We start from the raw sequence: 27,279 nt of genomic DNA on the forward strand, positions 1-27,279 counted from the left end.
CCCCTCTAGGCCTTATTTAGGTCTGCACAAGAGTTATCCATATCTGGAGCATGGTGGGGTCTGTTTGAGCGTACGGCGTTTGATTACTGAAGTTGGATGCAACCCTAGGGAGTTCGGGAAAACATGGATACGTATGTGTTCCAGGACTTGGTAAGGCTGCATCCAACTTTAGCTGTCGGTAATCAAATGCCGAATGCTCGGGCTTGGATGGACCAGAGCATGCTTCACGCATGCTCATCTTTAGTCTGCACTAGTTATTCCCATTGTGTTGCTCTTTCAAAGGATCTAATACATGATGAACTTGGATGGCATCAAACTAAAAGAATAGAGACCCTTTATGCACTCGTACTATGGCCACAAGTCTCTTTAGGCTTCCCTGGTTCCCAGATTTCTAAATGCAACCCAAATAGAGAGCCTTAATTTGCCTGAAAAGACAACATGCACCTATCTCGCTGACATCCGTTGCCCTCTGCTCTGGTCCATGGCTGCTTGGGAAACTGGTACGTGACATGTCAGACGGGATGCCGCTACAGCCACTGACTGGCTGATCGGGCTTTGTACGTCACGTCTCAGGTCCCCACTCAGACCTAGAAGTGTCCTGGGACCAGAACGGTGGGGAGTGGACACCAGCGCTGGAGCCGGGAGAGGTAAGTGCATGTTGTTATGTTCACGCACCCCCTTTCCCCAGCAGTTGTAAAAAATATCCGTGCTCCCAGAATTCTCCTTTAAGAGCCCTTTAAGTTTTAAAAATGTTAAAAACATTTAAAAACAACATGTCTTGAACAAGCATGTATGTAATAAGTTACCAAGAGTCAAAGTTACCTTGAAATAAACCCACCACAAAGTGTACGTAGTCAGTGAATATTACCATAGTGCTATTAATGTGCGGTACCATCATCAATCTGTTCCACTCATGGCCATTTGTGAATCCGCTACAGAAATCCAGACGTTGGACCAGCAGCAGCGTTCCCGTGGCATATAGAAGGACTTAATTAAACTGCGCTATTACAAGGCATAGAGCCACCGATGCAGAGAGGCAGAGCGAATGAGAAACAACAGGCTATCCATCTCACGTGGACATGCGATGTCCCAAAAGCTCAAATAAAAGCATGTTCCTATAGAATATTTCTAGACTTCCTTAGATGGACGGGCGCATTCAGATGCTTTCAGGTTAATTGGAAGGCTAAATCAATTTAATCCGGCAGAATACAAAAACTTAATATATGAAGTCAAAATAAATCAAGGATAGAAATGTATGCAGAGCAGAACGTGTTCTTGTGGAGATGGAGCAGGGCTGGCAGTTAACCCCTTCCTTTTGTGTACAGCAAAGGCTTAATGGTTTATCTATGGAGACTATAGCAGGTCGACAACCTCAGTTATGCTGCAGAACAAAGGATTACACAGCGGGACCTGAGTGAAAGCTAATATTCAGAGGTCAGTGCTGATTTCAGAGGAGATAGCACAGTGATGTAGCTGTAATTTAACTCTTTGTTGTCCTGATTTGGTGCCTCATCTCCCTCAACCCCTCTCCTCTCTATAAGAGAACCATGAAGACAGGGGGGAGAGAGCTTCAAACTGCTTTTTCATGATAAAAATGCATTTTTCGGCTAATAAACTAATTTACAAAGTTTCTTAAAATCGCCTGTACTATTGATTTCTGCGGGGAAAAAAATTGAAACGACAGTAACACTTTAACCCTTTAAGGACATGGCCCATTTTCGTTTTTACGTTTTCGGTTTTTCCTCCTTGTGTTTAAAAGGTCATAGCACTTGCATTTTTCCACCTAGAAACCCACATGACCCCTTATTTTTTGCGTCACTAATTGTACTTTGCAATTACAGCCTGAATTTTTGCATAAAGTACACTGCGAAACCAGAAAAAAATTCGAAGTGTGGTGAAATTGAAAAAAAAAAACGCATTTCTTTTATTTGGGGGAAATGTGTTTTTACGCCATTCACCCTGTGGTAAAACTGACTTGTTATGCATGTTCCTCAAGTTGTTACGATTAAAACGATATATAACATGTATAACTTATATTGTATCTGATGGCCTGTAAAAAATTCAAACCGTTGTTAACCAATATACGTTCCTTAAAATCGCTCCATTCCCAGGCTTATAGCGCTTTTATCCTTTGGTCTATGGGGCTGTGCGAGGTGTCATTTTTTGCGCCATGATTTGATCTTTCTATCGGTACCTTGATTGCCCATATACGTCTTTTTGATCGCTTTTTATTACATTTTTTCTGGATTTGATGCGACCAAAAATGCGCAATTTTGCACTTTGGGATTTTTTTGCGCTGACGCCGTTTACCGTACGAGATCAGAATTGTGATTAATTAATAGTTTGGGCGATTACGCACGCGGCGATAGCAAACATGTTTATTTATTTATTTGTTTACTTTTATTTAAAACCTGGGAAAAGGGGGGTGATTCAGACTTTTATTAGGGGAGGGGGCTTTTTACTATTAACAACACTTTTTTTTTTTTTTTTACACATATACTAGAAGCCCCCCTGGGGGACTTCTAGTATATACACTTGGATCTCTCATTGAGATCTCTGCAGCATAGATATGCTGCAGAGATCCATGAGATCGGCACTCGTTTGCTTTCGGCTGCTGCAGCCGGAAACAAACGAGTGCCGAGCCGAGGACGGCGCCATCTTGGACGCGTCCCCGGCCGGCATCAGTAACGGAGATCGCTCTTCCGGGACAAGGTCCCGGAGGAGCGATCTCCCCCACTAGACACCAGGGAAACGTTGCCTCCGGTAATCGGAGGCAGCTGTCAACTTTGACAGCTGCCTCCGATTAGCTAATTAGCGGGCACGGCGATCAGACCGTGCCCGCTAATAGCGGCGGTCCCGGGCTACACGCGGCACCCGGGATCGCGGCACTTCAAAGCGGGGCCGCCGCGCGGCCCCGCTTTGGAGTGCAAGTGAGGACATAGGACGTACCGGTACGTCCTATGTCCTTAAGAGGTTAAGTCGTGTAAAGGCCCTATCACACCAAACGATTATTGGTAGTACTTGACTGATTACCGGCCATTATGGCCAATAAACATTTGGTCTAATAGCGCATGTTAAAGGGCCATGATCACCTCAAATGCACAATGTCAGCAGATCATGGTCTTTCAACATGTTGAAACGGTCCAATCATGTCAGCCCCTCCTGCACTCCCTGTTCGCTCTTTGTACATGTAATAGCGCAGTCAGCGAGCAGGGAACAAGTAGGAAGCTAGCGCTGAGCGGACAGGTCGGCCCCTGCTTCCTCCTGTAAATTGTTCCGTGTAAGAAGGCCCTAAGGTGTAAGCTGTGACCAGATCCATGGATGAAAACAATGACATCTACTTACCTCTCTGCTCCAACGCTGAAGCCTGCATCCAGCTGCTCCAGGCCCTTGGTCTCTGGACGCTTCGTAGTTCGAGAGAGGCCTTGAGACATGACGTTTCAGGCCTGCTCAGCCATTCAGCACCTGTAGCAGGGTTCCATCTCTGCTGCTTAATGACTGAGTGGGCCTGAAACGTCATGCCTCAAGGCCTGTCTCGAACCAAGAAGCGTCCAGAGACCAGAGGACCGGAGTAGCTGGATGCAGGCGTTAGCGCTGGAGCTAACCCTTTCCCAACAATTGTGAAAAAAAAGCTCCCTGGCTGGAGTACCCCTTTAAATAGATGTTAACAGAGATGAGTGAACCCCTTTGTTCGTCTCTAAATGTTAAAGTGTAACTGTCATGTTTTATTTTATTGCAGAAATCAGTAGTATAAGCGATTTTAAGAAACTCTGTAATAGGTTTTATCAGCCAAAAAAGCCTCCTTCTGTACTCAAGAAGCAATTTCCCAGCCTCCCCCCCTGACTTCTTATCTGTGCATTATCAGGCAAACACGTCTTCATTACAGAGAAGCAAGTGAAGACGGGCTCTGCTCTCCCATTCTATCCTTATGGAGGGGGGAGGGGCCGAGGGAGCAGGAAGAGGTGACATGAAGGTCAGCTGTTTGTAGACTGTATGGGCACCTAAAACGCTAGATTCAGGTGTCAGAAAGGTCAGTGCTTATCTATGAACTTACTGAGAGAAGATTGCAGGGTGTTCTGCTGTGCTGGACTGCTCCGTGCTCAGTCACTCCTAACAGCCCCTCCCCTCTCCATAGCCACATAATGGACACAGAAATCCTGCAGCTTCTGAAGTGAGGGGGGAGGCTGGGAGATTGCTTTTTCAGTACAGAAAGAAACTCTTTTGGTTTATAAAACCTATTACAGAGTTTCTTAAAATCGCTTGTACTATAGATATTTGTTTTTAAAAAAAAATGACCCTGAAAGACACGATTACTTACGGGTAATCTTGCTTTCGGTAGCCCATGACAGCACCCCTGGGAGAGCACCTCCCACCGCAGGACAGGAAACCTGAGGATATAAAAGTTTGACACCTCTCCACAGACCTCAGTTCGTTAACAAGTACTCCAGCGAAGATAAAACATATAACATAGAACATAACACAAAATTTTTCAGCCACATCTAGGTACATTTAAACGGGCAGGGTATATTTGAGGGGTGCTGTCATGGGCTACCGAAAACAAGATTACCCGTAAGTAATCGTATCTTTACCCTACCGCCCATGACAGCACCCCTGGAGATTTGTAATAGAAACTAACTAGGGGGGGGGGACTACGGCCGATAGGACTTTTCGGCCAAAAGCTAGGTCAGAAACTGGCCTAAGCTGAACACGATAGTGTTTGAAAAATGTATGAACGGAACTCCAGGTGGCAGCTTTGCAAATCTGGTCTAATGAAGCGTCTGCTCTCTCTGCCCAAGATGTTGCTATTGACCTGGTTGAGTGGGCAGTGAAGGATGGAGGAGGATCTTTCTCTTTACTAGTGTAGGCTAGCGAGATACACTGCTTGATCCATCTACTAACTGAAGCCTTAGAGGCCGCTTTCCCCTTACTTGGACCTGAAAACTGCAGTAATAGGTTCTCTGAAGACCTGAACTCTTTAGTGACTTCTAGATATTTAAGCAGACACCTTCTAACGTCTAGGGTGTGAAAAGTGGCCTCCTTTTGATTCTTCGGAGCATTACAAAAAGAAGGGAGAATAATGTCCTGATTTTTGTGAAATTCTGAAACTACTTTGGCCAAAAAAGTGGGAAGAGTCTTCATGACCACTCTATCTTCAAAGACCTGAGTGTAAGGAGGATGAGCAGATAATGCCTGTAGTTCGCCTACCCTTCTTGCTGTAGTTATGGCGAGGAGAAAGGACATCTTGATGGTTAACATTTTGATTGACAGATCCTGCAATGGTTAAAAGGGGGTGCTGTTAGAGCATCCAGAACTAAGTTTAAGTCCCACTGAGGCACTAACTCTTTTCGGAGGATTTAGACGGGAGGCGGCAGTAATAAATCTTTTCACCAGAGAGTTGTCGGCCAACTTATAGTTTAGAAATGAACTTAATGCAGAGATTTGGACCTTCAAGGTACTTGTACTCAAGTTCATGTCCAGTCCCGCTTGTAGGAAACTAAGAACTAAGGGGATGTTCGGCTGATCTAATGGATCCTGGCTACCCTTCGAGAAACTAAGGAAGGCCCTCCAGACAAGAAAGTAAATGTTTGAGGTGACGTCCTTCCTACTAGCAAGTAGGGTATTTATCACCCCATCCGAGAAGCCTCTTCTTCTTAGGATGCCCCGCTCAGCATCCAAGCAGTCAAGTGGAGACTCCGGGATTCTGGGTGCACTACTGGGCCCTGCAACAGGAGATCTTTTATCTCTGGAAGAACCCATGGCTGACTTGTTGACATTTTTCATAGGCAGGTGAACCACGGCCTTCTTGGCCAGAACGGAGCCACTAGCAAAATGGTCGCTTTGTCCTCTCTGATTTTTTTGATGACTCTTGGGATCAGTTTGAAGGGGAGGAATGCATACCCTTTTTCTTTCCCCCAATGTAGGGAGAATGCATCTACTGCCGTCGGATGTTCCAGAGGATTTAGGGAGCAGAACTTGTGTAGCTTTTGGTTCTGTCTTGTGGCAAAAAGGTCTATGGACAGATTGCCGAACCTTTTTGTTATGAGGCGGAAGATTTCGTTGTTTAGGGACCACTCTGTTTGATTTAGCTGTACTCTGCTTAGGAAGTCCGCTACCCTGTTTTGCTTTCCTTTTAGATGCACTGCTGATAGCGACAATAAATTCTCCTCTGCAAAGAAAAAAATTTGCGATGACAGATTCAAAAGAGTCTGTGATCTTGTGCCCCTCTGCCGGTTTACGTATGCAACTGCTGTTGTGTTGTCTGTGTAGATCAATATGTGATTGTGGTGGATCGGAGTTTTGAAGGCTTGTAGGGCCATCTGGATAGCCAACAGTTCCTTGTAATTTGAGGATGAGTGCCTGACTTGAAGGGGCCACTGACCCTGTCTCATCTGGGAGCCCATATGAGCCCCCCAACCCCGAGGACTTGCGTCCGTTGTGATTCTCAGTAATGGATGTGGTGACCAATGAATGCCCACTGATCGGTGGTGGTTAGATCCAGTCAACCTAAGTGATAACCTTGCTTCGGATGAAAGGGGGAAAGGTAGGTCTAGTGTCTCCTGTGCTCCGTTCCAATTGAGCAGGATGTTCTGTTGTAAGGGTCTTGTTCTGTATTGAGCCCATCTTACTGCTGGGATTGTTGAGGTCACAAGACCTAAGACAGACATTGCCTCTCGCAAGGATGGTATGAAGGTTAAGAAAAGCTACTGAACTTTCTCTCTGATTATCTGTCTTTTGACTTCTGGCAGGTATGACATTTGGACTGTAGAGTCCAGTAGGACTCCTAGGAAGATGCATTTGGGTGATGGGATCAAATTTGACTTTTTTGTGTTGATGTTCCAACCCAAAGACCTTATAATTTGTGAAGCTTGGTCCAGATGGAGAAGAAGGGACTGAACTGATTCCGAGATTAGGAGGAAATCGTCCAGGTAGGGAACTAGAACGATATCTTTCGTCCTTATAAATGCCGCCATATCTGCCACAATCTTTGTGAACACCCTTGGTGCCTGTGAGATTCCAAACGGCAGTGCCCTGTACTGGTAGTGGCACCACTGTCCTTTGATATTCACAGCTAGCCTCAGGAAATTCTGATGAGATGGATGAATCGGGACATGGTAATACGCATCCTCTAAATCTATGGACGCCATCAGGCAGTTTGGAAATAAAAGATGCAGAACAGATTTTAGCGTTTCCATACGGAATTTTTTGTATTTCAGATGAACATTCAGACCTCTTAGATTTATAATTACTCTGAAGGAGCCGTTTGGCTTCTTTACTAAAAAGAAGGGAGAATAGTACCCCGTCCCCCGCTGATCTTCGGGGACTGGCATTATTACATTTTTGTGAATCAAGGAGAGCACCTCTAACTCCATAGCTGCTTGCTTCTCCTTGTCTGAGATAAGTCTGGTGGGAAGATATCTGTCCCTCGGGACACTGCTGAATTCCAGCAGAAGACCCCGAGACACAGTATTTAGAACCCAGGGACTGGAGGAGATCTCCCCCCAGGCTGAGGCAAAAAGGGACAGATGTCCCGCACCGGACAAACGTCGTTGTGTATTCTTGGTTTTGTCCTTCCCGGAAAAAAGAAACCCTCTACCCGGGACTTTGAACCTCTTATTTGCGTCCTGTCTAGGACAAAAGGGCCTCTTATACTGTTTCTTGGCCTGACTTTCCTGAGATTTAGGCTGACCGGGGAATCCCTTTTTTCTGTCTGAGGCCTTTTCCAGCAAAGAGTCAAGGACCGGACCAAAAAGAGACTCGCCGTCACACGGGATGGCACATAATTTTCCTTTGGCTGCAATATCACCTTTCCACGTTTTCAACCAGAGGGCTCGGCTGCCCGAATTTAAAAGCGCTGCTGCTTTTGCTGACATTCTTAGAGAGTCTACGGAGGAGTCAGCCAAAAAATCCGCTGCTTTGGATAATACTGGAAAGTCATTAAGGATACTGGCAGAGGCATTGTCATTGGTTAGTTGTGTTTTTAGGTCACCCAACCAGACTCTTAAAGACCTAGCTACGCAAGTAGCCGCCACACTGGTTCTTAGCGTACTAGTTGTGGCCTCCCAGGTCTTCCGATTGAAGTGATCCCCTTTTCGGTCCATAGGATCTGGCAAGGAGCCTAGATCCTCGAAAGGCAGGCTATCCTTTTTTGCCAACCTGGCTATGGATGCATCCACTGCTGGGGCTTTCTCCCAGGTTTTACAATCCTGCTCTTCAAACGGGTATTTTCTATTATAATAACATGGTACAAAGAATTTTCTATCTGGGGTATCCCATTCTCTTTTAATTAGGGTTTTAATACTTGAGTGCAGAGAGAATGTTCGGCCTTTTTTGGGGGCTAAGTCCGGATATAGAGCATCCTCTGCAGAGAGTGGAGGTTTCGGATCCTCTATGTTCATAGATGAACGAATAGCTTTTATTAGCTGACCCGTATCCTCGGCCGGGAACCATGTTTTACTGGAGACAGGTTCTTCCTCTACATCAGAGACTGTCTGTATCTCCCCTTCTTCTACGTCCTGCCATTGCATAATAGGGGATGGCTCGGACTGGACTAGGCTACCTGAGGAACCCGGGCTTTCCTGCTGGGCAGGAGCCTGTATCTGGGAGAAGGAAGTTCTGATTTCATCTCTGACCATCTGTTTGAGACCTGGATTCCTGGGCTACCATACGGTCTACACATGTAGGGCACACAGACCTATGGTAATCCTCACTTAATTCCCTTCTACATTCTCCACATTTCTTGTGACTGTGTCGTTCAGAAGATCTAGATTCCTCAGGACTATGGGATGATCACTAAACATAAACACAATAAACACCCCGTTACTAAAAACGTATAAAAAGAGGACCTCTCACCCATCTATGGTCTTCAGCTGGTACCGGACTAGAGGTCCTGGAGGCTCTTTTGTCGCCCCTTTCATTGCGGTCGTGGCGTCCTCGATCCCCTCCTGCAGGTTCAGACATGGTTCAGGAGGTGTACCAGCAAGGTCCAGGATAGGCCAGCTGGCGGGGGTCTCGGTGCTCCGGACGCAGTAGACATCAGACGCCGGACGGATGCACCGAGATATTGATAAAGCTGAGCCCGGCGCCGCCGCCGGAAGTGACGCGCCGGCAGTAACGTCATCACGTTGCCGGGCGTACTTCCCATACTGCCGTGCGCGCGCGCTGACGTCAGACGACAGGGCAATCCCGGAAGTCAGCACGCTCGGATGCCTCGTTCCCCGGAGGCCGCAACCCCCCAGCCGGGGATCACCGCCTCCAGAGTCCGGAGAGACCCACCGCCGACTTCCAGGCTGCTCACCAGAAGAGCCTTACGCCTGCAGGGAGCCCCACTCTGCCTGACGCAAAGGGAGGACCTGCGGCCCCGGAGGTATCAGCTTCTCTTTTTCACTCCCGATGGAGCGTCCCCAGACCTCCCATCTGCAAGGACAGGAAACCTGAACTGAGGTCTGTGAAGAGGTGTCAAACTTTTATATCCTCAGGTTTTCTGTCCTGCGGTGGGAGGTGCTCTCCCAGGGGTGCTGTCATGGGCGGTAGGGTAAATGACAGTTACGCTTTAACCTTTGCATACCAAGAAAATCCCACAAGCACCATCGGCACTTCAATTGCTCCAAGGGATTGACCATCAACAGGTCGCTTAATGTGATAATAGACTCCCCATTAAGATGGGGGGCTTCTTTTATGTAATTTTTCTAACCTTACCAGCCAGACCAGCAGATGTGTCAGCCATCACTGGAGTCAAGAAACAGAAAACAGGTTAAAAACTAAACATTACAGAACCCTCTCACATAGTGTACCTTGATCATGAGGATGGAGAATGTCTTCTTCTTTCTGACCCGCTGACCGGTCATCCACCAGAACAGATTCCTTCAGCTCTTTGAACACATTGAAGGAGGTCCGGATTTTCTCAGGAGTCTTCTTCCTTGATGTTGCCCGATGAGGACTAGGAGGTGAGGTTAGTGACCTTGCCCTAAAGAAAGATGGAAGTGATGCCAAATATATAGTAACATCAAAAAAGAAAAAATATACTTTATTTTTTGCACTCATATCTTACTAAAAAGTGCTGCTGAGTCTTATATTCCACTGACAGGGAGGCCCGACATCGTAAGACCACCCTGACGCCTTCTGCTAATATGGCCCCGTTCAGACTGAGCAAAAACGTCGGAATTCCCTAGTGCTCAGTGTGCTGCTTTGAGTGAATGAGAGGGTGTGCGCTCCTCCGCAGCCACCCTCAGCTCAAAGAAGTGACATGTCATTTCTTTGAGCGGAGAGCGGCGGCACCGGACATGGGAGAATGTGCATCACCTCTAAATTCCTGCTTCTAAAATCCCCCCTAATGGTGCGTTCACACCTACAGGATCTGCAGCAGATTTTCTGCAGCAGATTTCATTTAAATAACTGAACTTAGCATCAAATCTGCTGCAGATCTGCTGCAGATCCTGTAGGTGTGAACGGTGTGTATAATTTTTCCTGTTTTCGTTTTTCAATACCAGGGGTGCATCTTATAGTCAGATGCGTTTTATCAGGCGAAAAATACGATAACCCAGAAGCAATTAAAAATATGGAAAATAATAAAAAGTAACAGGAAGGAGACGTACCTGCTTCCAAATGGCCGTTCAATGCTTTGCAGTCCCGATGTGCTACCCGGTTCAGATTGGACCTCAGTGTCTGGGATTGCATCAGGTGATCTGTAAGCGTCTGAAACAGAGAAGTCCAGGCCATAAATAAAGGTGTGAGGTTTGGAGGTTTAAAAACAGAGTGTTAGGCCTTATTCAAACGTCCCGTGAAATTGTCCGTTGTCGCAGATCCGCAACACCGGACATGTTTAGGGCCCGTTGAAGTGAATGTGGCCATTCACATGATCCGTGCCGTGACCCGCACCGCAAAAAAAATAGGACACGTCCTAGTGCGGATCACGGCATGGAACTCTACTATGTACATGTGATCACCGCCCATCCTTCATCTGCTTTATATACCAGTTCAGGCTAGTTTCCTGCAAGCACCGGAACGAACAGAAGGTTGTGATAAAATGGCTCTAGCACATGACTAGCAGTTTTTGGGATATGGAAGCCTTTATGTCTTTAGCCCATAAAGTTACATTAATACCAATCCATCACTGCTAAACCTGCACAGTATGAAGCATTAACAGAGCCCAAAGCTGAATTTTCAGAACAGATGCTAGACGTAATGTACAATGCCATATCCTGCGCAAAACACCAACGGATGGGACTGAAATAGAGTTATCGCTCAATGTCCTGCTAGAACCTGTAAAGCACCAGAATCCAAGACGTTACCGTTCCCTTTAAGTAAAAAGTGAATGCAGTGTATGTAGATCCTGACTGTATTGGGCCAAGACTGATGGCAGGGGAGACTATGTCAGCTCTCACATCCAGGACTGGGAAGTGGCGGACACATTGTCCTAAGAAGTTTATGTGTTACTGCCTCTCTGCTGGAAAGGACTATGGTAATGTGCACATATGCATGTAGTAAAGACTGATAATCATTAATGTGGTGTTGATAGCCATCCACCTTTAAAAGGAGTACTCTGGTGAAAAAGTGTTTTTCTTGTAAATCAACTGGTTTTAGAGAGTCACATAGGTTTATAAATTACTTCTATTTAAAAACCTCAAGTCTTCTAGTACTTATCAGCTGCTGTTTGTCCTGCAGGAAGTGGTGTATTCTTTGCAGTCTGACACAGTGCTCTCTGCTGCCACCTCTGTCCATGTCAGGAACTGTCCAGAGCAGCAGCAAATCCACATAGAAAACCTCTCCTGCTCTGGACATTTCCTGACAGAGGTGGCAGCAGAGAGCATTGTGTCAGACTGCAAAGAATACACCTTTTCCTGCAGCGCATACAGCAGCATATAAGTAATGGAACAGTTGAGATTTTAAAAGTTATATAGATTTGTAATTTATTCCATTTTATAAACAGTTGATCTGAAAGAAAAGAGAAAATAAAATCACGGAGTAACCCTTTAAGGGTTTGGCCCAGTATTTACCACCTATCCACAAATAAGTCACAAATGTATAATTGCTGAAAATCTGACCACCAATCAAGAAAACGGCAAAGGAGCAGAAGCGCTTTCACTGCCTATGGGTCTGATGGCTATTTACAGGGTGGTAAACGGAATGGCGGTCACTACAGCTCCATTCACACAGGGCATCAGTGACTGCTGATTCCTTGATTGTTACATGTTTAACGGAAACCGGTCATCACGCAGCACCAGGAGTCATCACAGCGGTCCTTGGCGGATTCTCCAAACCTTAAAAGCCTTGGCTGATAGGGCTCTTCTTATTTGGGTAAAAGACGAGATCTCCCAATTGAATCTGACAGGACGAGGAGACGCTGCCAGGAACCACCTTCATGACTCTTGGTCCACACAGTGAAGTCTTTTTGTCTCATCATAAAGTGCAGGAACCAATAGCCAATACCAATTCTGTCTACCGTAGAACCACAGCACGCCATATTCACTGGCATCTATTCGAATCACCTTGAAAGCTGCGCAGAGTCCTTGAGGTCGTCATTTGTATGTCAGAGCTGGCTAAGCCCCCCACAATCATGCACAATAACATCCAGAATGCAGATTATTTTACACGTTTGCATACATTTATAAAGCTTTCTATAGAGCGCACGCATAGCGAGAGTCTGATTACTCTGGCGCCGTCGCATATGCCCACTCATGCTAAAGCGTTCTGACTAAGTTGATATGACACAGACTGTAAGAACAGAAGTACGCGGTAATTTTACCCAGCATGCTGGCACGGTTTGCAGCTGGAGTGGATGTAGTAAGCAATGAGTCATTATACAAAGTGCGGCTTTGACTGTGTGCAGATTTACCATAGTCTGTTTGTTTCTGCCGGGCCTCCTGCGGTCTTACTGTGACATGCTCATCTGTGGATGCTCGCTCCCTCCCAGACGCGGGACTCTGACCGCCATGCTGTTCCAAGACCGCTTCCAGGGCAGCCATCTCTCTCTGGAGTTTCTCTAAATTGTTCCGCATGGCGTCCCGCTGCTGTAAGAAAAGACATCCAGGGAGTTTAATCTAACTCTTAAAAAAAAGAAAAAGAACTGAAAAAACTGCAGATCTTAAAGTGTAATTACAACAGCGGACGGAATTCAAAGCACCGTAGGTAAACGTTTACGAGAGTCAGAGGTCCGCACATTGACGGATCTCATCTAGTCTTACCTATACTGGAAGAGAATAGTCACAGGCTACGCATAAAAATCAGTCAAAAAGAAAAAAAAACAAGGCTGATGTAAAGCAGAGGCGAGGCGGTACAGCATGGCGCAGTTGGTGCAGTATTAAAGCAACACAGAGCTTAATGCATAAATGACCCATATGACCTCAAAACAATACATGGGTGAAAGGATACAATAAGGCGAGGATTAGAGATGAGCGCAACTCGAGCAATCAGTCGGCATTTTACACGTAGGAGACTCATCACTTAAGGTCCTATTAGATACCCCGATGGCGGACCAAACAATAAATGTTAAGAGCCTATTACACAGCTCGATTATTGTTTAGCAAGGGCTGCACGGACATCGTAAGCAATGTCCATGCAGCCCTTGCTCTAAACTGTTCATACATTACCTCTGCACGATCCTGGTCTCCTTCAGTCTTCTGTTCTCTTCCCGACACCGCGCACTGACACTTCTCTCGGCTGACACATCGCTCAGCCAATAACTGGCCGTGATGGTCCCAGCCAGTGATTGGCTGAGCGGCCTGTAAGCTCAGAGAAGCCGCAGTACCGGGATGAGAGCAAAAGGCGACCGGGAGGGTGGAGAGGTAATGTATTAAGCGTAGTCTGCGCATAGCTGTTACACGTAGCAATGCGCAGTCGGCTGTAGAATTTAGTTCTGGGCCTAAGGAACCGATCAGTTTCATCGGCTGATCATTCTCTCTATTACACAGAGTGATATTCGGCCAAATCGTCCTGACTTAGCCTATGATCACTCTGTGTAATAGGGCACTTACTTACAGGACAGATGATTGATTGCTGGGACACCCACTGATCAAAAGGTGTCATTTTAAATCTAGGACAATACCAATAAAATCCTAATTTATAATGGTACAAGATGACTTTTATGGCGCCATCTGCCAAACCATTATCAGGAAAAAACTCCTCCTAAAAAGTTAAGAGATCGGCGTCTACTATCCGGGTCTAGAGTTTGGATTTATATAGATTAACAAAGTAAACATATATATAGATAAATAGATAGATATATAGATAAACAAAGTAAACACATTGCATTACTTAAAGCGAATATAGTTTAGAGCCGAATTCATAATTCTGCTGCGCGCAATTTGCTCTTAGCTTACCCTATCAGCATTTCCATTAAAAGGAGAAGTATGGTGAAAAACATCCCAATGCGAAAATGTATTCGCAAAACAGCCATTTGCGAATAAACTTATTTGCATCTTGCCTTTTTCGGCCAAAAAACAGAACTTTTTAGGATGATAAATGTCATCATCCTGCCACCATCCTCTCCAACAGCCACAGCCCGCACAGCTCTGGAAGTCGGGTCGTGACATCACCAGGTTATCCAGGAAGTGACATCACCAGGTTATCCAGGAAGTGACATCACCATGTTATCCAGGAAGTGACATCACCATGTTATCCAGGAAGTGACATCACCATGTTATCCAGGAAGTGAAGCCTTGATGCAGTAGTAAGTGCAGGGAAAAAAGCACTTTATAAGCATTTCCCGTAATAAGTGTATATTGGGGATTTGTATACCTTTTGGGAGGCAATCCAACACTTTCATAAAAATTTTTGCCTGACTTCTCCTTTAATCAGTGGTAACCTATCCAGTTCAAGAAAACTCATCCCGTTCATTCATCAGAATTTATGAAAGGAGCGGGATAAAAAAATAAAAAAATAAAAATAAAATACAAAATCCATTTTCAAAGATTTTCCTTTAATGGAAAAAAATAAAGCCAAGTTATCTGTAGAAGAAAAAGCGCTTTGTAATGGCCACAAGACGCACTTACAGAGCAGGGATCAATACCTTCTATTATAGAAAGCTGCATACTTGCCCCAAGAGCTGTCATGCGAGGCTCTAGAGCGCTGTAAGCCGCGGCAGGGATTTCCATTCTCGCCGCTTTGTGTAGGCCGCACATTTCTTTGCAGATTTCTCCAAACTTTAAAGGTACGTTCACACTTACCGGATCCGCAACTGATTTTCTGCTGCGGATCCGCAGCAGATCCGCAGCAGATTTCATTTAAATAACTGAACACAGCATTAAAATCTGCACCGTGAAATCTGCTGCAGATCTGCTGCGGATCCTGTAGGTGTGAACGCACCCTAAGGAAGTATTCTGATGGGAGAGGAATGACCCAGGTATTTCATTTATTACAAGCGGCATAGCATGAAAGTGACTCCGGTAACCTACTCCGTGTAGTTTTTTTTCTCGCTCCAGATACACATCGCAGAAAAGCTTTTAGCCGAATTAATGTTTCCCCCTTCACAGTCGCAAGGATGGATGACTGCTTTAAAATACAAAATCGTGTTTTTTAGGGAACAGATGGATTATTTAAGACTTTAGAGCTGCAATATGTTATTGTCATAGCAACAATGAAGGATCATCAACATGGGGGTGTGGGGGGGCTGCGAAGAAAACATGGCGGACCGCAGCCAATTATTGTACTGTCCCGATCCTTCGACGCCATGCGTCAAGTCTGGGAAATATTGTGACAGGTCTCTTTGTTCGTTAAAAAAAAAAAAAAAAAAAAAAAAAAACACTACAGAAATATGTTCCTCTGTTATTCCGCCTGAAAACATGTGAATAAATTGACAACTAGGCCTTACATCATTGATTAGGTAGTTGTAATGCAGACTGTCAATGAAAGAGTCACTATAATTTATACAATTTTAAAACACTTCAGAAAATTGAGCTGGGAGAAGCACTCAGCTGAGCTCTTCTCTCTGCAGTTTATTGTGAGAGATGGATTCTATAATAAATCTATGAGACCAATCTCCTGCAACAAGAACAGTAAGCCATGGTGTGAAGGATCAGCAAGAGAAGCACTCTACTCAGCGCTGCTCTACATGGCTCACTGTAGGAGACTTATTCTATAGCAAGTCTCTGAAGCCCATTTCCCACAACAAAAACCAAGACAGGGAGAGCAGCAAGTCATAGTTTGAAGTGTTCATCAATGCACTTCCCCTGGCTGGTTCTATCGATTGATGGGGAGGGGTCTAGACATCAGGACCTTGACTGATCAAAACTTTTGACATGTCAAAGTTTTTGTGAAATAACAGTAATACTTTAGTGTCACTCTCGTTTCATTGTTTTTGCAGAAATCAATAGTCCAGGCGATTTTAAGAAACTTTGTAAGTGGGTTTATTAGGCAAATACGCCACTATCAGCATTCAGAAAGCCTTTCCCCAGGTCCCCCCCCCCCCTCCTCTCTCTCATTCACTGCTCATTATCAGGAAATCTCGACTCTTTTACATCAGTCGGGCCCTGTGTAACCTATGGAGAGGGGAGGGGGAGATTAGTCGCCAGAAGAGAACCAAGGATTACACAGTGGGACCTGTGTGACAGGCGGTATTTAGAGGTCAGAGAGGTCAGTGCTGACTGTCAGAGGAGATAGCCCGGTGATGTAGCTGTAAATTAACTCTTTGTTGTCCTGTTTTGGTGCCTCATCTCCCTCCACCCCTCTCCACAGAAAACCATGGAGACAGGGGGGAGAGCTTCAAACTGCTTTTTCATGATAAAAATGCATTTTTTGGCTAATAAATCGAACTACTATTGATTTCTGCAAAAAAAAAAAAAAAAAAAACGACAGTGACACTTTAAGTTCTAATTTTCAGAAGGTATGACAGTAAGATTGACGCTTGTTTTAAGAACCTTTTAAGGCACAAGCAATTGAGCGGCCGGGCCACACAAACGATCACCGTATCTTTCGTGCAGCCATTGAAATACATTGCTGTAAGCCGCACATCTCTTGTTTCCACATGAAGATGGGCGACCGATAGCGAGAAATTTTGCCTCCGCAAAAAAAAAAAAAAAAGATGTGATCAGCCAAGGAGTCAGCGTTTTCCTGCTCCTCGGCTGATCACGAGCGGATTATCGGCCAAGGAGTATTACTAGCAACATTCCTTGCCGATAATCGGCCAGTGTAAAAGGGAATTAAGCCTTACTTCTCACAATAAAGCCAATCAAGAGAACGGCCCTTTAAGACTACAGTACTGAGAGCTGAACACTTACTTTGCAAACAAAATAACTCAAAAAGAGTTATACAGGAGGTAATCTATAAGAGAATAGTGATCAATAAACAAGTCCCACCTGTCAGTGTCATTTATTAAAAACCAACAGACTGCGCTAATCCGCTACACAGAAAACGCTCCTCCGCTCAGAGAAAGAGGACAAAAAAGAGACACCTGCATTGTCATAGAGCAATGACTCACAGCCCCGGCCAACATTCACACTGAAAGAACTACACGTCTCAGCCACAGTGACCGAACCACCACCAGCACACTGGGGAGAAGGCTACAAATATCTAGTATGGTAGATGGTCCCTCAGGAATCAGTCCCTGTTATTAAGCTGACCATACACATTAGATCAGTAATGATCACACCAACATATACCACAGTGCAGCACTAACTACCTCTCCAGCAGTGTTATATATACACCACAGTGCAGCACTAACTACCTCTCCAGCTGTGTCATATATACAACAGTGCAGCACTAACTACCTCTCCAGCAGTGTTATATATACACCACAGTGCAGCACTAACTACCTCTCCAGCAGTGTTATATACACCACAGTGCAGCACCAACTACCTTTCCAGCAGTGTTATATATACACCACAGTGCAGCACTAACTACCTCTCCAGCAGTGTTATACATGCCAGTGCAGCACTAACAACCTGTGTTATATATAAACCACAGTGCAGCACTAACTACCTCTCCAGCAGTGTTATATATACACCACAGTGCAGCACTAACTACCTCTCCAGCAGTGCCATATACACCACAGTGCAGCACCAACTACCTTTCCAGCAGTGTTATATACACCCCAGTGCAGCACTAACTACCTCTCCAGCAGTGCCATATACACCCCAGTGCAGAACTAACTACCTCTCCAGCAGTGTTATATATACACCACAGTGCAGCTCTAAGTATCTCTCCAGCAGTGTTATATATACACACCACAATGGTACTGTATGAGTACATAGGAGTCTCTAGTTGTCATATGGCTCTGCACAACTGCCTCAACATGGCACGACTGCATAAAGAAATAGACCAGACCTATCTATGTCTAAGCTGAAGTGAAAAGGATACTGCAAGGATGAGTGGATGTGAAATGTGATGACTTTTATATAAGAAAATAAAAGGAAACTGCAGATCCCCAAAATGCAGTAGCATAGTACAACAGGCTAGAATTACCTCCACAGTCCTGTCCCCTGATGCAAGCCCCAGCCTGAAGTGGATCTGCTATGATTTGGAAGGTGAGGGAGACTTCCTGGGTCAGAGTACAGGGCTGTAGACCCCGCTATGCAGACCATGCCCCTCCCCCCCCTCCCACCCAGTACAGGGAGCTCTAAAACCAAAGCATTGCTCTTAATCCAAGTTACAATTTTGAAAAACTGAGCTCTGCTTGCAAAACGCTCTCAATCCAAGTCACTCTTAAACCGAGGTACCACTAGAGAGTAATGGGAACAATGTTCTATAACACTAAACTTGCTATATATGGGATTTTCTATTATTTTCTATAGCCCTAACAATAACGGCTTTGCATAAGGAAAAAAATTCCAGATTTAAGGATGGACTCTCTCCAATTCAGTGTGTTGCAAATGATAGGCTATAAAAAAAAAAAAAAAAAAAAAAAAAAACATGACAGAGCGCGCCTTACTTATGCAGACGGCGCAATTATGACTAAGACCAAACAATACGGAGAAACACAATAGACCAATAAGTATATTTGTTCTCCTCGGCTCTTTGAGATGTGGAACCCTTGCCATTTCCATGGGTCTCATTTCATCTCCAAATTGCGCGGACCTTGTAGAAGTCTCTTATTTGTATATTGTACTCATCAAATCAGGAATAAAGCTCTCCAGGAAATGGCTTTAAAGCATCAACAAAAGTTTACAAATTGCACTCAAACGTACTCCGCTGAATGCACATCATTTACTGCGTCAAGAAAGGTTTCTGAAGAGAGAACAGAATGTATTTACGGCAATGACAGAAGAGACTGATTGAAAGGGCTCTTTACTATTCAACATGGGATGGGACAACACTGCCACCATGAGGAGCACTGTGGTCACTGCGCCTACAGATTCCTCCCATCTATGTTTTCCATGACTGCTGCTCGCCCACCAATGTGGGTAGGAGTTACTGAAACATTACCAAAAATTATACAAGTGTCTGGACTGAGCGAGCAGTGAAATAAGACGAAAGCTTTCTGTTTTTTTCAGGCTCATTCTAACTTTAGCTAAATGGTTTTTATATGAAAGTTGCAGGATACCTGTGTATTGAGGATTTCACATTGAGAAGATAATCCAGAAGAGTCCCCGGTGTGACTGGCCTCGCTCTCGCATCCAGAGACTTCACCTAGAAAGACAGCGACATAACAGCTGCCGATTACAATTTATGAAATAGTAAATAACTATAACCATTAAGACTACGGGAAGTTTATATACTGTAGGGAAGTGTTCCCCAACCTGCGGCCTTCAGCTGTTCCACAACTCCCATTGTGCAACTATTTAGTTACTGAATTACTCATTTATGGCTAAAATGGGTATTGGGTATAATGGCTTATTCTTAAAGAGGCTGTACCACCAGGTATATCCTCTTTAACCTAAACCCACTTATCGAACGTTCTATGCACCGGAACCGGCCGGTACTCAAGCACTGGAGGCGGGGCGGGCGGCCCCTAGTGGGAGGGAATTCCCTCCCCTGTATGACGCTGCTCCATTCATTCTAAGGGAGCCACGTCATACAGGGGAGGGAATTCCCTCCCACTGGGGGCGACCCGGCCCGCCTCCAGTGCTTGAGCACCGGACGGTTCCGGTGCATAGAACGGCACCGTGCACGGGAATCGGGACTCAGTCTGAAAAACGGACTGCGGCACCGGATTCCCCGTGCCGGCACCGTTCGATCAGTGGGTTTAGGTTAAAGAGGATGTACCTGGTGGTACATCCTCTTTAAAGGGAACCTGTCACTAAGACAATGCTATCTAATCTATCACCATCATGTTATAGAGCAGGAAGAGCTGAGCAGATTGATATATAACATTGTGGGAAAAGATTCAGTATAAGTTGTAGCATGTTGAAATCCCTGCTCATTCTGTGGTAAGGAGTCCAGTGGGCGGTGTCACACAATGGACCGGGCTCTTTAGAATGGAAACATCAGAGATTTCAATCAACAAATTACAAGTTATACTACCGTATTTTCCGGCGTATAAGGCGACTGGGCGTATAAGACGACCCCTGACTTTTAGGCACATTGTCAGGGGTTCGCCATATACACTGGAAAATGTTAACCCCTGCCTCACCGCAGCCCTGCTAAATAAAAAAAAAACCTTTAACTCACCTAGGGCCTGTTCCCGGCCTCCGTGCGCAGCCCGTACCGTTCCCGGCGCAGCCAGTGTGACGTACACTACCTGCGCCGGGGACGTAGATCACCGAACCTCTCCCGGGCAGCGAGCGTCTCATCGGAGAGGCTCTGAGACACTCGGCATCCGGGAGAGCTTCGGGAGAATGAGAGAGGCGCTGGGAACTTTCCGTACATCACACTGCCTGCGACCAGAACGGTACGGGAGGCAGGCGGAGGCCGGGAACAAACCCTAGGTGAGTTAAAGGTTTGGTTTGTTTTTTTTATAGCGGTCGCCCCATACGATGGGGATGGGGCCATTTTTGAGCCCCCCCACCGTATGGGGCGATCATACCCCGCAAATAAGATGACCCCCGACTTTAACCCCGATTTTTCGGTGGTTAAAAAGTCGACTTATACGCCGGAAACTATGGTAAATTTTTTCCTAAAAAGATATATATGAATCTGCTCTATAACATAATGCCAATAGCTTAGGTAGCATTTTCATGGTGACAGGTTCCCTTTAAAGGGGTTTTCTGATGATGAAACCTATTTTCCACTAATAAATGAACATACATTGATAAATAAACCTATAATACTACATTTCTGTGGTCTATTACACTTTCCTTCCATTTCTTTCTGCTCTGCAGTCTTCTTTGCCCCACTTCCTATCTGGTACATGTTTTATAACAGACCTCCTGTTCCTGCTGTACATTCTATTTGGGAATTCAGCCAACATTATCTTTTACCATGTGGGAGATGCCTCTAGGTGTAGTGAGTAGGGTCAAAGTTAAGAACTGAAGAAACATAGGGAGGTGACAGAATTGGCTTGATCCAGTGCTATCCTGGAAAGTTGATGGCTAGCGTTAAGCAGACCTGTTAAACGGTTGGGGTTCGGCAACGTTCTCCGAAGGCACGCCATTTGATTCCCCATACTTGCAAAAATTGGATGCAGCCCTGGGACTGCCAGTAAAACATGGATACAAGGCCTATAGTTGTATCAAAGTTTTCCTGAACTCCTTAGGGTGGCATCCAAGCAGAGGCCAAGAAAAGGTGTCGCCCTTTCATTCACTTGGGAAGCATGGTCATCCCCTCTTGTGGGGATGACAGTGGTTAGACCCTGACTGGTCATATGCTTATGAACTACCCTGCGCATAAGAAAGAAGGATTAATCTTGGGATAATCCTCCTTAGGATAAATAGCTGTGCACAATCAGGAGTAAATAATTCAAAAACAACATCGGTTCATACCAAAGTTAGGCTCTTGGCATGGGTCTTCAACCACCATTTCTTCTTCCTCATTCTCCACCATTGCCAATTCTTCTTCATCACAGTGCACGCCCACTCCTGCTCTCTTCGAAATACTCTCTTCGGTCCTGTGCTGGTTGTGTGCGCCGCTCTGGTCAACGGCTCCATTCATGGAGTGATCGGATGTGTTTGACTGAGAAGAGAACAGGTTGACCGAACACTGAGATTCCTGACTATTTAACAAGGCTTCACGTGGGAAATTGAGGCTAGTCTGAGTTTTGCCACTAGTACTGCAGCTACTAAACATCGCCAGGACACCGCCACCTTGCTGTTTGGGTGAAGAATTGGCAGATGAATTCCTACTTGAGACATTGCCAAATATCGCATTAAAACATGGCAGCTCCTCATCTTCACTAGACTCTTCTTCTGAAGACTCTAACTTCTGCGCTCTACGTTTTCGTCTTCTTGCAACTTGTGACTGAGTGACGGGAGACGCAGAACGGCCATCCGATTGAGACTTCTTGCCATCACCGAAGACAAACGACTTTTCGGCTACAGCACAGCAACTTGTATCTTCTCCGAGTCTGTCAACACTGCCCAACAATCCGTCAGGCGTATCGGAGCAAACTTCAGGACTTTTGTTAGGACTGCTATTATAAGATGCCAAATGGCCTAGTACTTTTCCTGTCAGTGACCCTTGAGAACTATTAGAAGAAGTAATTTGATTTACTTGCTCTTCATCAAAACCGCACTTCTGATAAGAATCGTTCTTTGCTTGTTCATTTTCCCCTTGACCGATCTCACTTCTAGTGTCTCCTCGCTTGGCTGCAGCAGGATTTTGATGAGTAACTAAAGGGAACAGAGACATCGATTCAGTTTCCGAATGCAGCTGAAGTCCCTCGCTTTTACTTACTGCAGCGTTCTTAGCTTGACTATAGGTTGTTTGGAGGGGATCAGGGTCTTTAATAGGGTTTAAATCATTCAGCCGGCCATCGGTTGTTATCGTTTTAGTCGTACATACGGTTACATTTTCAGTGTCCTTGGCTGAACTCTTCGCGGCACGTTCCGAAGATAACCTGTTCCTCTTTTTAGATCTTGTATTCCTTGAGTGCTCGGGTTTATTTGCTTTAACGCTCAGGCACTGGTTTGTACAGTTCATGTCCTCATTTGGTTTGCAGAGACTAGAAAGTTGGCCAATACGATCTTTATCTTGTCCACCGGTCAAGTCAGCCCCAACATCCGAGATGTCCATCGGGTCACAATTTTCCTTATCGGCAGTATTAGTAACTGGGTCTAGTTTAAAGGACATCCTCTTGGCACTCTTAAATGTCTTTAACAGGAGCTGCGTGTCAAGATCAGAGTCCTCAGTTTCCGCAACATTTTGCTCTGGGTTAGAAGAGGAACCATTGGCCATATCTTCCGTCACTCGAGTAGAATCGCATTCAATATGTGAACTTTTGTGTTCTCCCCCTGTCCTGTTTTGGACTGCAATTGTTGACGTGCCCATAATCTGAGCTTCATCGACTTCTGGCGCTGCGGCATCTAGACACAATTCCTTGTCGTCAATTGGAGAAGGGATGCCATTTCGGGGGTCTTCACTTTGCATCTCCCCATTCCTAATGTCTTTACTGCTAGTATCTTCAGCCGTTTCATTTTCTTTCAGTATATTAAGCCTCTTGCTGCGCCTAACATTTCTCTGGTTAGCGTCATAACCGGGTTCAGTGCTAGAATAGCTGTCTATTTGTACTTCAGATGAATGAAACGGACTTTGCTGCTGGCGTGAAGCCATATCTGCTCCTTTAGTCAAATGGAGAGGCTGCATCCCCTGTGTATGCTTGGTCTTCTCAGACTTCCTTTTCAGAGACTTCTTTTGCTTGGCGGGTTTGTTTAACTGAACATCTAAAGTGATTTCTGAATCTTGACCAATCATTTCTATTTTATCAGCATTTGGTTCTTTCATCGGATTGTTTTCTGTATCCAGACCAAAGTCATCAACCACCGCAGGATGACTGACAATATCATCTACATTCTGTTCCTTCCCATCAACCTTCTTGATAAAGTGTTCGGGCTGAAGACCAGAGCTTCTCTTTGGTTTTAAGTTGGCTGTTTTTGGAACCTCATTTACTTTTAGGGTCTCCAAACTCCCATTCACATGGACATCGGCAACGCATGTTACTTTACTCACAAGGTTTGCCTTTTTCTCTCTTTTGTACACTCTACCAAATATCTTATCCTCTACACTAACCATACTCTTTTCGGCAGCCTCAACCACAGTTTGGCGATGACACACAGCCATAATTTCAGTCTCCTCAGTCACACTGGAACCTCTCTCAGATGCATCCTGATCTTCTACCCAAGAGTCATCAGGAAGAAACTCATCATCCCTTGAAGGACAATTACTTAAAAGCTCATCTGTCTTCAGAAACCAGTCATTGACTTTTTTGATACTTTTCTTCACCCGTTCCCTAGACACCGCACACGACGCATCTCGCGGACTACTCTGGGTACTATCCATGTTCTCAGGGGTAGAGTTATCTCTATCATATTCATAATCCAGTGCAATTTTCAAGGTTTGTCTTTCATTAAACTGCTGCGTTTCTATCTGCATATTGGAATTGGGTTTTGCGAGGTTCGTGCTTCTTACGTTCTCATCAAGTTTAACCTGTGTGCTTTGTTCAGCTGCTTTATCAGATATTAAAGAGTCTCTATCCGCAGCAGACTTTTCCCTGGGTGATTTCTTGAGCGCTCGGACACCATCTAGGGGCAATAAATTGCTTCTTAAGCTTTCAAGGTCTCTTTCGGAAAATCCATATTCAGCTGAGGAAAAAAAAAAAAATACATTAATAAAAAAAAATTCCAGACAGTCCATAGTTTAATTGCATTTGGTCCCAGTAACGTTTGGCTGTTAAAGGAGTTCTCTCTTTTGGCAGCAACATATGAAACATACAACACACTGACCCCTGGTTTGCCTTCTTCCCATAGTGTACCCTAGTACCATCATTTCCACCGGTAAGTGACACACATACCTATCAGTCCATGTGACTTTGTAGGTGTTTCAGCAGTAAACTGGCGTCAGCATGGACACTCTGACCAGTACGGCCAAATTTTGATACAAAAGTAAGGATGACGAAAACCATTTCATGTTACAGGACTTACAGCATGGCAAGGCTGAGCACAGCAACAAGACTTAAAAGATATTCCACTCAAACATATCTTTTGATATGTTGCTGCCCATGGTGAGACTAACTATTCCTTCCACACTTGCTATTATCTATTCAGTCTCCTTCCTCCAGTTCTGAGCTGCTGTTTTCAGCTGAAGATACAAAAATCTGTTAGTAAACTTTTCTCTCTGTCTCCCTTTTTGCCCCTCCCTTATAAGATGGCTGATGTAAACAAGTCCCTGACTGATTTTATCTGCAATATTGTAGCTTCTTTGTAATACTGAGAGGGTTATTCTGAGGCCAGGTTACTAATGAACTCACTGTGATTAACCCTCCCAGCAATACAAAGAAGCTACAATGTTGCAGATAAAGCCTTCCAGGGACTTTTTTTTTACATCAGCTGTACCAGAAGGGAGGGGGGATGAGGGGGAGACAGAAAGAAAAGCTCACACACAGATTTTTGTGTTTTCAGCAGAAAGCAGTAGATTAGAACTGGGGGAAGGAGACTGAATAGATAACAACAATGCAATGAATTTCTAGTCTCCCAATGGGCAGCAATATTCCAAAGTTATGTTTAAGTGTAATATCCTTTTAAGATCACTATACTGCATCAGTAAGGTCTCTCCCAGGCAAAGATCTTAAAGGGGTTATCCAGTGCTACAAAAACATGGCCACTTTTCCCCCTACTGTTGTCTCCAGTTCAGGTGCAGTTTGCAATTAAGCTCCATTTACTTCAATGGAACAGAGTTTCAAAACCCCGCCCAAACTGGAGACAACAGTAGGGGGAAAGTGGCCATGTTTTTGTAGCACTGGATAACCCCTTTAAAGCAGACAGGAACAGCGGTAGGCTGTTCAAACTCTTTTGACAAAGCACAGAGAATGCTCCAGTTGCACTCATCAAAGAGACATAACTTTTACTTCCCTTCAAAATCGGATGATGTCTGGCAGCACGTTCACTTTGCCATTTAATAAAAATAAACTATTAACACGTCTAATACTTTAAACCATTCTCTGCAGCCCTGTACACCAGCAAATGCTGCCACTGTATAAATCTAAAGGATTCCTCTTAGCGCTAACTGTATGCTACCCTAAAGCATAGAAAACTAGACTGCAGCTCTGTCCCACGAGACAAAGATTATACGGACCTATACTCGCATATGCCGCAAGGATGCTCTCAACATCTATAGAAACAATGCAGTTTGTGAATTTCTTGTCTGAACCAGTCTCTATAAAGTGTGAACATGCAATTTTTTTTTTTTTTTTAAAGTGACACTGTCCCCCCCCTTTTTGCATTATGACATCTCTACACAGGTGTAATGGGTATATTTAGCAGTTATCATACCTTATTTTGTATCATACGTCATGGTGCTTGTTCCAGGTAAGTGATCTTTTTTCACCTGCAGATTGTGCTAAGTGGGCGAGGCTTCACGGGAACAGCACCACTTAGCCCTGTCCACAGCGCCACCATTGGCCCTGCCCCTCTATAACATCATAGGCACATATGCCCCACCCCCTCGCCAGCCATTGGAACAGGCTGGCCTAAAGGTCTAGGCCCACCCCCTCTAGGTCAGCCCTATGTGGTGGGGCCTATGTGGCGATGATGTCATAGAGTAGCGGACCAACGGTGGCGCTGTGGGCAGGGCTAAGTGGCACGGTTGCCATTAAGCCCCGCCCACTTAGCACAATCTGCAGATGATAAAAGATGACTTTTTACTTGAACAAGCCCCATGACGTATGATATAAAATAAGGTATGAAAACTGCTAAATTTACCCATTACACCTGTGTAGAGATGTCAGAATGCAAAAAGGGGGGGGGGGGGACAGTGTCACTTTAAATATCAGAACTATCCCATCTATTAAACACAATACAGAAATCTTAAACATTTCATTATTACAGGAAAAAAATTAAACAAGTGTAATGTTCCCTCCCTATTTTGTTGCATTAGTCACATAAAAGCAACTTTAAATGGCTCCCTCCGCCATATTTCAAGCCGTTCTTTAATTAGAAAACGGTGAAAAAAAAAATTTATGTACAAAATATATCAATCGCAAACGCCGCGTTCAAAGTTAGCTTTAGTTAAGCCGGGAGACGGCAGACTGAATTATGTACGGGCAATCATATCTTATAGCGCTTTAATCCCGGAGACACAATAAATCAGCGGGGAGAAAAGAGCAAGCCATATTTAATTTTTTTGCTGGAATTCTCGATAAAACTGACACCCTTGTTACGAATGTTTCTAATATTGTGCGGTGAAATTATGGATGAAAACATAATTACGGCGCTGACACCGCTTTAGACATAATGCAGGCGATTCAGAAAAATGGGAAACAGA

At 44.8% G+C, this 27,279-nt stretch overlaps 1 protein-coding gene across 1 annotated transcript in view; it reads right to left on the minus strand.

The window, feature by feature from the left end:
* BRCA1 (BRCA1 DNA repair associated) overlaps positions 1 to 27,279 on the minus strand; it is a 107,451-nt gene that overhangs the window by 46,998 nt on the left and 33,174 nt on the right. The window contains exons 9-13 of the mRNA XM_069953839.1: positions 21,789 to 24,602; positions 19,472 to 19,557; positions 12,833 to 13,007; positions 10,593 to 10,692; positions 9,792 to 9,964 (exon numbers count right to left, since the gene is read on the minus strand). Of these exons, the coding sequence (XP_069809940.1) occupies positions 9,792 to 9,964; positions 10,593 to 10,692; positions 12,833 to 13,007; positions 19,472 to 19,557; positions 21,789 to 24,602 (3,348 nt within the window). The remainder of the gene's footprint in view (positions 1 to 9,791; positions 9,965 to 10,592; positions 10,693 to 12,832; positions 13,008 to 19,471; positions 19,558 to 21,788; positions 24,603 to 27,279) is intronic.

Source organism: Dendropsophus ebraccatus, chromosome 14 (genome assembly GCF_027789765.1).
Source record: "Dendropsophus ebraccatus isolate aDenEbr1 chromosome 14, aDenEbr1.pat, whole genome shotgun sequence".
NCBI classification, from domain to species: domain Eukaryota; kingdom Metazoa; phylum Chordata; class Amphibia; order Anura; family Hylidae; genus Dendropsophus; species Dendropsophus ebraccatus.